This window comes from Ochotona princeps, chromosome 13 (genome assembly GCF_030435755.1).
Source record: "Ochotona princeps isolate mOchPri1 chromosome 13, mOchPri1.hap1, whole genome shotgun sequence".
Lineage (NCBI taxonomy): Eukaryota > Metazoa > Chordata > Mammalia > Lagomorpha > Ochotonidae > Ochotona > Ochotona princeps.
This window is the reverse complement of record NC_080844.1, coordinates 59,880,985-59,894,575: the sequence shown is the minus strand read 5'-3', so window position 1 is coordinate 59,894,575 and position 13,591 is coordinate 59,880,985. Positions and strand designations below refer to the sequence as shown.

Sequence of the window (13,591 nt, the reverse complement as noted above, 5' to 3'; positions counted from 1 at the left end):
CAGCCGAGGGAGGCTGGTTGCCATGGCAACCCCAAGGCCAGAGCGGCCGCAACCTATTGGCTGAAACGCCGGAGCCAATGAAAAAGCGCAATGTTGACGGGTGTTAAGATGGCTGCCTGCCGGCAGTTTCCTGACCGGTGAGTATGGCATATTGCAAGACTGCGACTCGGTGGGCTCGGGCTCCGACGGGACGGGTCAGGGAGACCCCGGGAGGGCCGCTGAGGAAGCCAGCGTGCGCGGTGCCAGCCCCTCAGCCGCTCCGGACTGCTCGGGCTCGGGCAGCCGCGGTCTGAGCCCCGAGCAGCTACGGCGGAGCTGCGCTCCCCTTGCTGGGAAGGGAGCGTCGCGGGCGAAGGCTTGCCGGTCCCACCGCCGCCGGAGGAGAGGGATGAGGAGGTCTTGGCGCGCCTGTTTACAGTTGCTGTGTCCCCGAAGCCAGCTCCCGCTCCCGGGAACGCCAGCCGGCAGGACTCGGCGTGTCGCCGTCGCGGGCCCTTAGCTGTTTTGTGGGGTTCGGATGCTGGAGTGGGACCCCGCCGCGATCTTGACCCTGGTAAGAGTGCTCCGCGGCATCCTCTTGAAAGGAGCCTGGACGCGCTACCGGTTAATTGTAAATCTTTCTGTGCCTGAGGAGTCCAGGCCCCCTCCGGACACACTCTGTTTGTACTTTAAATGTGTTGCCTACGTGCAAAATGCCACTACACAGTGTATCAGAAGGAGATTGGCAGCTTAAATCTGAACTTTCCCTAGCTTTTAAACCAAGATGCTAGCAAATTCCGGAAACGGATTTTTTTTTGTGTGTGTGTCAATTATTTAATGAGATGTGGTGACTTACGATTCTTATACAGTTGAGCTTAAAGGTAGCTCTAACCTCATTCAGATTTCTGTGGTTATTTCCAATTCCGTACAAAATGTGGGAAGTAAGGCAGCCCTGTTGGATGGAAGTGGAATTTAAGTTCGGGAATATCATAGTCGGGAAACATTTACTCTTTGGGTTGGTTGGCTTAGAACTTTTGGGTTTTGTGTGGTCAGCAGCTGCCTGGCATTGCAGACTGTGTGGCATTCTACCCAACTCCCTATGACTTTGATGTATGCAGTTTAGCAGAGTGTCTTATCTAAGTGCAGACAAGGCCATTCTTAACCAGATTACAGGCTTTGTTTCCAGAAATAAGGTTAGCACTCACAAACTCTGCCTGGTACAAGTTAGTCATCTGAAGTGGCTGGCCATGCGCTAGGCAGGCCAGAGAGCCCATCTGCTCGGGGTGGCAGGGTTCTTGTGAGGAGTCAGGGTGGATCTTGCCACGGTGCATGCTGAGAGGCCAGTGCTCTCTGTTCTTTGGGTGCCCTCCCTTCTCTGGGTCCCGAGGTGCAGGGTTGTGGGCCAGATGCTGCCTGGAGGAAAGAAAGCCCAGTCTGCTGGAGTCCTGCCTCCCACTGGGAGTGCGTGGGCATTGGGCTCTCACAGAGGATCTGGGGCCTTTGTTTGGCAGCTTCTGAAGGGAGACCCAGAAGAAAGCCATGGCTTGTCTCTAATGGTGGTCCCCAGGACTGGCTTTCAGGCCTGCTTTCCCTCATCCCAAAGCTCTCCAGTCCTTGCCCAACCCAGAATCCTTTTGGTCATGATTTGATGTCTCAGTGGATTCCTTGCTTGGACAGGCAGTGTTGACTCAACTGTGGGCGTGGTGCCTTTGCCTGTGAAAATCAGGCCCATAGCTGTTCAAGGTCCTGGTGGACAGGTGAGGAAGAATGCTTCCCTGACTGTAAGTCTTCTTCGCTCAAGGCAGATGACATTGTTTCACTGGAAGGAAAAGTAAAATATGTTGGGCATTTTGATTATTTCAAGGTAGAGACGTCTGTTATTGACTTTGTGGGCCTGGTACGCACCTTGGGTTAGGAGCCCCTGAACTGTGCCCCATTCTCTGCATTGTTTTCTGCCCAACTATGCTAAGTCACGGCTGTGGTTGGCTTTCAATTGCCTAGAAGAACCTGGCTTTTCAGACCCGGGTATCATGTAAATGTTTTCAGTTCAAGAAAAACTGCACCCAGGGTTCACGGTGCGCACACAGGTTTTTGCAGAACAGTTGGGGTGGAGTAACTTACCTCTGGAGGTGCAGGGGCTATGAAATGAAGGTGATATTCACAACAAGAGAGAAAAGGGGAATTCTGAATCATTCACACATTCCTCAGAGCTAAAATGACTAAATTAACGATCATTTGAGTTGCAGGCTGAAAAATGAAAATTTGCGAAGTGAGATATCGGCTATTCCATGCACCTAAGTACATGTACACATACATGTTAAGTTTCTGTTTCCCTGGTGTTGTGCATGCAGTGAAGATTGCTGAGCGGATTTTCTGATTTAAAATAAAGAGATTTAAAACAAAACTTTAAGAGAGTCTGAAAGCCACAAGGGGAACAGCTGAAGCAGCAATGACAGGAGCCCGCATGATAGAGGGGAGAAATGCCTGAGTGACTTGTGTATACTGCCAGCAGAAAGACCCTGTTCTCAAACGGGAGCCTAAAACACAGTCACCAGGAAGCCCCTCAACACCGGCTGGCTGCGGAGCTGCTTCCTGTCCCCGTGACTGTGTCACTGACTCCTCAGTGAGTTGCAGCAGGTGCATATGTTCATCCTCGCCTACAGAATCGAATGTGTTTTTTGTTTTTTGGCGTTTTAAAAAATTATTATTATTCTTAAGCTACTCATAGTAAAGTGGCTAAGCACTTGAGAGATTTTCAAGAACTGAGTTCAGAAACTGTCATGTTTGAATTGTGCCATGGTTCACGGGAACTGTATGGCAGAGGCTCTGCCCTTGCTGCGTCCATGCCCTGCATGCTGTCAGAGTATCACAGATTTTCTCTGTGCCAACCTCTAAAACGCACAGGCCTGCTTTAGGGATAGGTGAAGGTGTTTTGGGTGCTGGAGTTCACAGAATTTGGGCCTCCTCTTTAAAGAAAAAGAAAAAAAGAAATGCAAATTCTGAGTAGGAAGTGAGGTGCAGTGCTAGGGAAGCAGCCGCGATGGGAGCCTAGAACCCGACCTGCCATTCTTTTCCCGGTAGTTTGTCTCTCATTTTCTCACTCTGCTCAGAAAACCAACACTGAAATTTCTCTAGAAGCGTCATGTCATACTGTGGAAATCAAGGAAGTAAATGGTTTGCATCAGTTGCTAGTGAGTGCCATCACAAATAATAGAAACTTCTAAACTGTCCTCTGAACCCTGCTACCCGTAATAGAGATGATGGCCAGAGAGATACAGTGATAAGAGCCCGATATTGATGGAGCCCTAGGAACCTCCTGGAACCCTTCCTTATCTCATTTTTCCCCCAGATCACTCTGCAGTCAGTGGTCCCCGACTTACAAAGATCCTGAAGATAGAGATGTTAAGTGGCTTCCTTGTACTGGCAAGGAATTCCAGTTGGAGTGGTTGAATGCCGTACACTTGAAAAAGCCTAGAGAATATTCTGGGGTTGTGTCAGAGAGCCAGTAACTGATAAGGCCGAGCCAAAAACGTTTTTTAAAAAGTGCCATCTGATTCTTTGGTGCTAGAGGGAGGTCTTAGAGAGATCGGGGCTGTCTCTTGGAGCAGTGCAGGTCCTCTTTGTCTCAGAGAACAGTGTTTTCTGGGTCACTCTGGGGAAAGAACATTCTGAAAGCCATGGCAGCCTGCTTGATTGCTAAAGACAGGAAAATGTGACCAGTACAACCGATTTTCCTATTGTATACATCTTACGAAGGAACTTGTTCAGTATGATTGTTAGAGTGTATCATGGATTTCCATGTAGTAGAAATACTCAATTTTCATAATTTTAGCACATGGGTAACAACTCTTATTTCTTTAATCCCGTTTATTAACAGTGATTAATTGTTCTAACAGTGGGCCATACATATTGCCTTGAACTTTTAATATTGTTTTGTCAAGTTTAGTATTGCCTTTCCAAAAATGCTGTATGTTTTAGTTAACTTGCAAGTAATATATTTCATTTATTATAATTATAGTATTTAGTATAAAATTTAGAACTGTGACATCCTTCTTACTACTTGATCTTCCTTAAACTATTTATGAGCTTAAAATTTTTAAAATAATTGTTGCTTAGCTCCTTAGAAGATAAGCTCCCCTGCTAAAACTGTACACTCATGCGCAGGTAAAACTATCAGCTTTGTTTACTCTCTCCACATGCTACAACTCAGAGTATAGCATTGTCATTCTTCAGTTGCCAGGCAGAATTTGTTGTTAGACTGTTAAAATTATTGAGAATGTTTTGCTAATTTCACTTTTTTAGTCTAAGTCATTAGATGATCAAATTCTAATTTCTTATTCATCTGTATGTGTGCTCTAAAAAGCTTGTTAAAACTGTTTTTAAACTTTTTACTTATGCAAGATTTAAGATAGCTTAATATGTAAGGCTCACCCCGTTTCAGATGTTTTTAAAAAGAAGTTTAGATAGCTGTTACCAAGTCTCTGGTATAGCGACTAGGCTTCTGGGCTGCCTTTTAATGATTTTAAACTCGTTTCCATGGCGATTCCTGTAATATGCTTGTCTAAACTCATCCTCTTCCTGCAGAAGAAAAGATGTGGAGTGGGCTGCTGCCTCCTGGCCTCAATGAAAGTGACGTGGAGTCAGATTCAGGGGATGAAGCCACCTCGGCACCAAACTCCCAGGAGGGTGATGAGGACGGGATCGCTAGGAACCCGGAAATCTCAGCTGTCCCCGCAGAGCAGCCCAAGCCTGAACCAGAGCCGATCGTAGATGCCTACGAGGCGTGTCCTGCTGGAGTCTCCCTGAACATGTGGACCGTAGGTTTCCCCTGTGCTGCCCTTGTTAAAGCTTATGTGTGTGTTTGTGTCTGTGGAGGGGACGTAACAAGTAAGGGAAGTTGACTCAGAACGCTGTTACTGCTTTCTGCGTCATTTGCCACTTAGGTTCCTGCTTCCATGATTATTTTTCATAGGAAGAGAAAGGGGGCACATCACTCCAGAGGAGAGCAGTTCTGCCTGCCGTGGTACACAGGAGTTCTGTCTTTATTCTTGTCTTTGTTATCTGTCTGAGTCAACAGGTTTCATTCAGATGATCAAACAGCTTGTTTCAAAACAAATGAATAACGGATCTTAGGTTCGAGGGCTTGAGGAATGGGATGTCAGCAACTCTACTACTTTAATTAAGGTGGTGCCTTTATAAATACCAGGCTGTAGTTGTTATTTGTAGGTTTTGTTTGTTTGAAAGAGTGACAGGGAGGGAGAGACAGACATCTGCCGGGTCACTTGGCAGGGCCCAGTAGCGCCAGCTGCCTCCAGGCTGTGTGGCAGGGCCCAAGCGGAACAGCCAGGACTGAACGTAGTATCTTTTGCAAGTAGCAGCTTAACCTGCTGATCCCATTTATTATTTTTACATGCATCTTTTTCTTTAATTTTGTTTTTGTTTTGAATTTTATGGTGCAATTCCATAGGGTCTGGGCTGATTTTCCCTGTGTTATTACTACAGTACAGTCCTTCCTAACAAGTCACGAATCCATCAACCTGTTTTTTAAGTGTGTCCCGACATTGCCATTACAGACAGTGTTAGACAGTCCAGCATGCCATTGTCTAGATATACAGCAGTTTCAGTGGGAGTCCGTCTTTGATGTGGAAGTAGGGATGCATACTGCCTTGTATCTTCACACCTGGATGTGACAGTCTCTACCGTGCCATCATTGCACATTCCCTTAAATGAGGAGCCACCTGTAAACAAAGTCAACACCAGCTATAAAGTTAAAACAACAGCAGCAAAAATTACAGCACCGTGGAGTTGAAAAAGCACGCCACTGAATAACCAACGCATGGGTGATGAAAAGAAAACACAAAAGCTTCTTGGATAAAATGATGCCACTGAGCAATCCATGAGTCAGTGATGAATTCAGCAAGAGAAAAGAAACCATTTGGAAGAAATGAAAATGGAATAAAAAACATCAAAACACATGGGATACAGCAAAAATAGTAAGGAAAGGGTTGCTGAACTTAATTTGCATGATGGTTTCCTTATATTAGAGAGAACATATGACATTTGTGCTTTTGGGATTGACTTATTTCGCTGAGCACAATGCTCTCTAGTTGACACCATCTAGTTGCAAATGGTATACTTACATTTCTTTTTAATGGCTGAGTAGTATTCCATGGAGTAGATGTACCACAATTTCTTTAACCACTCCTGTTTGGATGGGCACCTGGATTGTTTCCAAGTCTTTGTTATTGTAGATTGTGCTGCTGTAAATATAGGATTATAGATCCCCTTTGTTTCTTTTTAATAGATATATTTAAGGAATATACTTACTCCCAGGAGCAGGATAGCTGGGTCATACAGCAGATTTTTGCAATTCTCTAAGCATTCTCTACACTGATTTTCACAGTGGTTGTACTAGCCTGCACTCCCACCAGCAGTGAAGGAGGGTAACTTTCTCCCCACATCCACGCCAGCAGGTGTTGTTAGTTGAGTTCTGAATGTAGGCCAGACTCACTGAAGGTAGGTGATACCTCAGTGTGGTTTTCATTTGTATCTTCCTAATGGCTAGGGAGCCCGAGCATCTTTTCATATGTCCGTCCGTTAGCCATTTGAATCTGTTCTTTTGAAAAATGTCTGTTCATTTCTTTCGCCTACATGCATCTTTTTCTTCAATGTGTATTTGCTGCTCAACTGTCTGTTTTCTTAACTTTGACATAGAAATTTCAAGAGTTGCATAAAAAACATTCTGAACAAAAAATCCCAACCTCAAGATTCAGAAAGAAAAAAAGAAAACGCTCCAGAAAAGGTATTTTGTTTTAATACAGTTTATCACCAGTGTTAATACTAATCTGTGATTAATTCAATACATTTTAAAAACATTTTGAAGTAACAATTGAGTACTTGAATGTTGACACTTTGTGAATTCTTTTCAGATAAATTGAAGAATGAAAATGAATCTCGTGGGTAGGTAGAGTTTAAAGTAGTTGTCTGTTCCAGACTTACATAATTTGTTCAAATTGTTGAACTGCTTGTGTCTGAGCTGATTAAATAGGAGAACTAATAATTGTGGTGTAATTGTAGTAATCAATTAAAATTACAGAAATTAAAATGGGCTGATTCTGTATAAAATAAAGCAATTTATTTTGTCTTCCTGCAGTGAACCAAGTGAACAGTCATCAAACGAAGCCCAGTGGAAGGAACTTACTCAGTATTTTGGAGTCAATGATCGATTTGAACCTCCTGTTAAAAAGAAAAAGGTTGAAAAAGTAAGGTCTTTTTTATCATATCTTCTGTTTTTAAAGATTTATTTATTTGAGAGACAGAGTTAGAAAGGAAGAAACACACACACACACACACACACCTTCCAGCTGTTGATTTATTCCCTAAATGACTGCAGCGTCCAGGGCTGGACTAGGCCAAAGCAAGGGGCCAGGAGCTTCATCTGGGTCTCCCATGTGGGTAGTAGGAGCTCAACCACTTGGCCTGTCTTCTGCTACCTTCTCATGCCATTAGCAGGGAACTGGATGGGAAGTGGAACAACTGGGACTCGAACTGGCATCTATAAGCGATGCTGGTGTTTTAGGCAGTGGTCTTCCCAACTGTACCATGACATTGACTACCCAGGGCAGACCTTTCTTAGAATGTGCCGTCTCCCTGAGGTCGAAGGATGGGCAGAGAGCCATGATGTAAAGAATGTGAGTACAGAGTCAGTGATGTGGACAGCATCCTCAAGTGGATTCATTCTGGAGCACTGGAGTAAAAAGCCAGCCTGGCTGGGATGAAGTTGCCCAAGAGAATGCTGGGAGGCAGGCAGCAAACTGTGGAGAGCCACATGGCATCTGAGGGAAATGGGCTTCGCTCAGTGTAGTTGAACAGGGTTAAAGGTTTCTGGGTGAGGCAATAATTTGATTTATGAAAAGACCGCTCTGAATGCTGTGCGGGAAATGATAGGGGCAATGAAGGGCAGCAGGGTCAACAAGAGAACAGGTAGGGGACTCGTCTAGGCATGAGATGGGGGCAGACTGAGCAAGTATGATGTTGCTGAAAACGAAGAAATTGTGATGGACTTGAGGTACAGCATAGAGATAGAATGAGCAGTGTTTGCTCTTGGGTTGTTTGTGGGGTGGACTTGGAGCATAAGGAAGGAAAAAGAACATTCTGAGTTTTGCCATGGGCAGTAGTGTGCAGTGATACTCATTATGAAGGTGAGAACGAAAGAATGGGAGGGGAACAGATGTAGAGGCGTAGCCACATTTGATTGTGGTGCACGCGTGTGTTAACTGGAAAGCAGGGGCAGTGGATGGTTAGTAAAATGAGGTGGGGGTGCAGGGGAGCCCATGTTGTGTAACAGGTGATGCCAGCATCCCATGTGGACGCTGCTTTGACACCCGCTGCTTGACTTTCAAAGTCTGACTGCCTGCTAGTATTCCTGGGAAGGCAGTGGAGGATGGCCCAAGTGATCAGGCACCTGCATCCATGTGGAAGACCCAAAAGGAGCTCCGAGCTTTTGACTTCAGACATGCTCAGATCTAGCTGTTATAGCCATCTTGGGGAGTGAACCAGCGGCGGAAGATCCTGTCTTTGCTCTGTAACTTTCACTTTACCTTTCAAATCAATAAAAAGTAAATCTTAAAAAAAATAGGTTGGGCTCTGAGGAGTGAGTTTTACATATGCAGGCATGAGTGGTTCTAAGTCTAGGACTCGGTGAGAGCTTCAGGGAGTGGGTGGTGTGACACTGAGGCAGGGCAGGGGCGCGCAGGCTGGTTGGAGTGTAAGCAGAGTGTGTGCTGTGTGAACATGACGGATGCCCCTTGGACTCACGGGGCTTGTAGATTCAGTGTGTTTAGAAACCACCATGTTCTGATCAGTTGGCGTTTCTCATGTGAACCTTTCCTTTTAAATCCATTGTTGAATGATGCTTTGCCATTTAGAGGAACTATGCTGAGGAACACTCAACAGAATTCTGTGTGTAAACTTTTTATTCTGCTTTGCAAAGAATTCTTAACCAAAATTAGCCCCTAGCACCCTGGGGGATCGGAGCCAGGATGGCTTCCGGAGGCAGCTGGTTATTGCTCTGAGCAGTCTCCTTTTTTTTTTTTAATGAAGATTTATTTATCTTTATTGAAAAGGCAGATGTACAGAGAGGAGGAGAGACAGAGAAGAAGATCTTCTGTCCTATGCTTCACTCCCCAAGTGACCGCAATGGCTGGTACTGTGCCGATCCAAAGCCAGAAGCCAGGAACTTCTTTCTGGGTCTCCCATGTGGGTGCAGGGTCTCAAGGCTTTGGAGCATCCTCGACTGTTTTTTCAGGCCACAAGCAGGGAGCTGGATGGGAAGTGGAGCTGCCGGGATACGAACTGGCGCCCATATGGGATCCCGGTGTGTTAGAGGCGAGAACCTTAACCATTACGTTATTGCGCCAGGCCCGAGCAGTCTCCTTTTTGCACATGTCCAGGGGGATGCAAAATTTGTCTAGCATTGTTTAGAATTTGTAGTTTGTGTGATGTCACTTTAAACAGGATACTAGAACTCTGTGCCAAACTTTTTTAGGCAATTAAAGTTTTGGACAGAGTTCTGATTCACATTATTACATTTGATGTATTCTAGAAGACAATTTTTAAGTTGTAATTAGCATTTTAAAAATGAGATCTTTGTGTAAGGGAAACTGAGATCTCTGTATAGGGTTTTTTTTTTTTTTTTTTTTTTTTTTGAATCATCCCCATGCTGTGTTAGGAGTTTGAGTTTTCCTGACGGGAAATGTTCCTGTCTTTAAACAGCACCCCACAGAAAAAGTTAGGACTCTGAGCACAGAAACCGTGCTGGCCAGCCCTGTGCCTGGTCCTAATTTTGCCAGGCCTTAATAGTCAACAGATAAATTTACGCAAAAATGAAAGGAAAAACTTAATGAAGTCCAGTTGTTGGCTCTTAAGGAGTTCATTGTAATTGCATGCTCGTTACAGGTGCATTGTTCTGTCTGGGATCACCTCTTTTGGTGTTGTGCCGAAATCTGTACCCTGAATAGCTCTTAAGGAATGCCCATAGTAGAGGCACGATGTAGAAACTAGAGTAGGAATGAGGCCAGCAGATAGTTCTTGCCTACCCTACATAGAGAGGATGTTGAAACCCTGACCTTCGGTTCCTGTTCTCCTTCTCTGGAGCCAGCCGAGGGGTCTCCTGCCGGAGGTCTCCAGCCGGGGGGTCTCCTGCCGTGGCTCAGCCTTCTTATTTTGCATTCCTGCAACCCTTGGGAAGGTAACACGGTACAGACTTCTTCATCTTGTCTGATGTGATCGGGTGTTTGAAAAGCTGTGGAGAATGGATGTTTAGAACACTGCCGTTACCGTCTTCCAAGCCCCGCCAAGAAGCTTGTTTGTTTTGCTTAAAGTACCATTGTCATACCCAATGGTACTTTAGTGTTCTTTGTATTAAGTACAGCTATACCTGTGTTTCTGGCAGCAGTTCTGGGACTTACTAGTCATTCTGAAATCATAACAATTAGTTTGGATCTGTAGGAATTTCTTTAGGATAAATTTTACTCATTAATTTCACTATCACAGGTATTCTTTAGTTGAGTCAATTTGAATAGTCAGCAGTCATTAGTGAAGTAGTTTCATGTTTACTTACTGGATGCTTTTTGACATGAAAAGCCAGCTGTACTTTCATTAATTTTTGAAGTAATTGTACAATATCTGGTGGTTTTAAAACTTGTTGTTGGGAGAAAAACTGCCCATGCCAAGCATAGCTTTTGCAGCCCTGTTTCTATACCAGTGTTTTCTCCAGCCACTCTTGCACCAAACTCCAGTACCTACATGGCATGAAACGCTGGCTGCCTGCATGCAGCAGGCGTGGCCATATGGAGGACAGTGCTGTGGGCAGGAGGCATTGGAACAGGAAGGCTTCCGTTGGCACTGTGGAGTGTCCCTGGGATGAGCTACAGAGTGCTCCCTCTTGATTCTGCTGTCCTCCCCGTACGAGGCAGGGCCAGTAGTGTTCACAGAAGGAGGAGCTGAAGCTGAGCAGACAACAGTTCAGAAGTGAAATGAGACCCAAAACACAAGTCATTTGCTCCCAAAGGTGGATTTTTCTGAATAACTGAACTTAGATTTTTGTTGTAAAGATTTATTTATTTTTACTTAAAAGGCTAATTTTACAGAGAGAGAGGTCTGACTCGTCTCCTAAACAGCCAGAATAGTCAGAACTGAGCTGATCCGAAGCTGGAAGCCAGGACCTTCTTCTCAGCCTTCCAGGCAGGTGCACTGCCCCAAGGACTTGAGCCACCCTCCGTTGCTTTCCTAGGCCCCGAGCAGGGAGCTGGATGGGAAGTGGAGCAGCCAGGATAGGAACCGGGCCCTTACGGATGCTGGCACTGGCACACGGAGGCCTGCTGTACCACCACACCAGCCCCTGAACTTGGATTCTTACAAACTAGACTTACAGGATTTAAGTTGTTGTGACTTACCTAGGTATTGAGGTGACAGGGTAAATATGTGAGTTACATGTAAGAGTAGTTTTTTTCTCTATGGAGAAATTGCATCGTTTTTCCCTATTTAGGTCCTGTCATAGTAAAGCAAGCTTCAGTGGGTAATTCGTTTCTGTTGAGCTTCAACATTGAATATATTATCCGGCTAAATGATTATGTGGCAGAGCTTCTGTCAAAATGTGTTGCTGTGGAATTTGACTTCAAGTCCTTTATTCAATGTATTACTACAAGATATTCCCCATGTGTATGCGTGGGTGACTAATGTATGATAGTAAAACTGGTAGCACAGCTTTCTTAGCTGTTTGTAGCCTTGACCTCTTGACGTGTGTAGCAGAGCTGTTCATTAGAGGACAGCTGTTGCCTGATGGGCCCTTGAGATACTGTCCCTGGAGGAATTCTCATGTGGCCGCATTGCATCCCTAAGTTGGTTTGTCTGTGTTGGGATCATCTTGGGCTCAATTTTGCTTCTAGCCACAAGCAACATAGAAACCCGCCAAGGCATTGCAGCCCATGCGCTGTACCTCCTGGCTCTCCTGAGGTCTGGGAGACATACTGGACATTAGATAAGTAGATACAGCTAGTCTTGGGTTCAACCTCAGGCTTTCCAGGAAAGCATCAGTGAAATAATTTATAGGACTGTACTCACTCAAACTCAGGTTCTTGTATTTGTTTTTGAGAGCCTTGCAGAGTTGTGCTACAGTCTGGCTGTGTAGAGATGAGCCCCTGCATTGCATTTAATGCTGTCATGATGTCTGGGCAAAATCATGCCAACAGCTATTGAACGACAGCTGTCTTCTGAAAACTTGGGTAAGGGGTTCAGGTGTGTCTCTGACTCTTAATATAACTTTGCAGAGAACATGGTTTTACTCACATTTTACTGCGCATGCACCGTTGTGATCATGGAGGTTTAGGGACTCAGCAGGTCTGCTTAGCTCCTCAGTGGGGACCTGGGGTTTGAGCCCGGGTCTGTCCCCTCACCCATGCTGCTGTAAGCTTTTAGGGACTTAGGGTTTTGTGGAGGTGGAAATGTTGTATGGGAGAATTTTTTTTTTAAAACTAATATAACCATTTTAAATGCACTTGAAATGTTAGTGTGATCTTATAGAAAGTTTAGGTGTATGTATGGAACTGAGAATTTCTCAGAGCCAAAAAAAAAAAAAAAGATTCTGTTTTGCTTAAATTGCCAAGAAGAAGGGAGTGAAAATTAAATATATCTGACTAATTTATATTATAGAATATAAATATTATAGCTAATTATATCTCACTAATGCTGTTGACATTTTTAAAAACTTACAGAAGCACCGAAAACCAAGTTGAAAATGAAGGAGGGCATTTTGGTCACCAAAGCAGTGTGCATACTGTCTTTGTGGGAGAGGAGACTCGAGTCCAGCGGCTCTGCCCAGGGCAGTGCCGCACTTCCTGACTTCTGGTCCAGCCTTCTTTCTGCTCGAACTTGCTCATCCTGTTAGGTGCTACTCAGAAAAGCTGGGGCCATGGGAGTTGCTTGCTGGTGAAAGGATGGATTTATAGTTTCAACTGATTTATTTTTACATGACAGTTACACCTAGGAGCTCAGCCAGTCATATTTCTCAAAGGAATGTCTTTCTCCCCTTCCTTACGTTGACCCTTGTTTAGCCTATGGCTTCGTGATAATCTAAGGGAGGTTAGCAAGTTGGTGGGACAGAGTGATTGATGAGCTGATACCCACATTGTTCATGGGCGTTGCTGACAAAAGCAAAGTGTGTCTTCCTCCCCCGATCACTCTCCGTGACACTTGGGGGTCTGACGTGAAGGAGTGGCCATGCCTGGGTCTTCTGTCATCAGGAAGCCTGTGGAGTTAGAAGGCTGCAGAGCTGCTGCATGGACTGAGCAGGGGCGGGTCAGCAGCGGAGACCCCTAGTGACCAAGTGACCGAGGTGAAGGGTGGGAGCGGGGCTCAGTTACTGCTTTCCTTGGCTAAGAATGGGTAAGATCAGACAGGCCACTGTTGGAGTGGCACTGGCCCGAAGTGTGGACTGCTGAGGGGGTAGGGGGCTGCTCCTGGAGGGCGAAGCACGTTGGGGGAAGTGAGTCTGAGGTGTTTGGATGAGGGGGGTTCTGCAGAAACACAAAGAAGGGAAATTCCTAAAGGCTGG

The 13,591-nt window shown here is 45.2% G+C and overlaps 1 protein-coding gene across 3 annotated transcripts in view; it reads left to right on the top strand.

Moving 5' to 3' along the window:
• The first annotated feature begins 38 nt into the window (after positions 1-38).
• The window catches only part of FAM204A (family with sequence similarity 204 member A), a 28,335-nt gene continuing 14,782 nt past the window's right edge, over positions 39-13,591 (top strand). Inside the window, exons 1-6 of one of the 3 annotated variants that reach the window (XM_058671188.1) lie at positions 39-137; positions 436-553; positions 4,564-4,796; positions 6,694-6,781; positions 6,909-6,939; positions 7,133-7,241. In XM_058671188.1, coding sequence (XP_058527171.1) covers positions 4,572-4,796; positions 6,694-6,781; positions 6,909-6,939; positions 7,133-7,241 — 453 coding nt within the window. In that variant the 5' untranslated portion in view covers positions 39-137; positions 436-553; positions 4,564-4,571. Of the gene's footprint in view, positions 138-163; positions 554-4,563; positions 4,797-6,693; positions 6,782-6,908; positions 6,940-7,132; positions 7,242-13,591 lie in introns of those variants that run through there. The other 2 variants (XM_058671189.1, XM_058671187.1) reach the window with 2 other exon arrangements.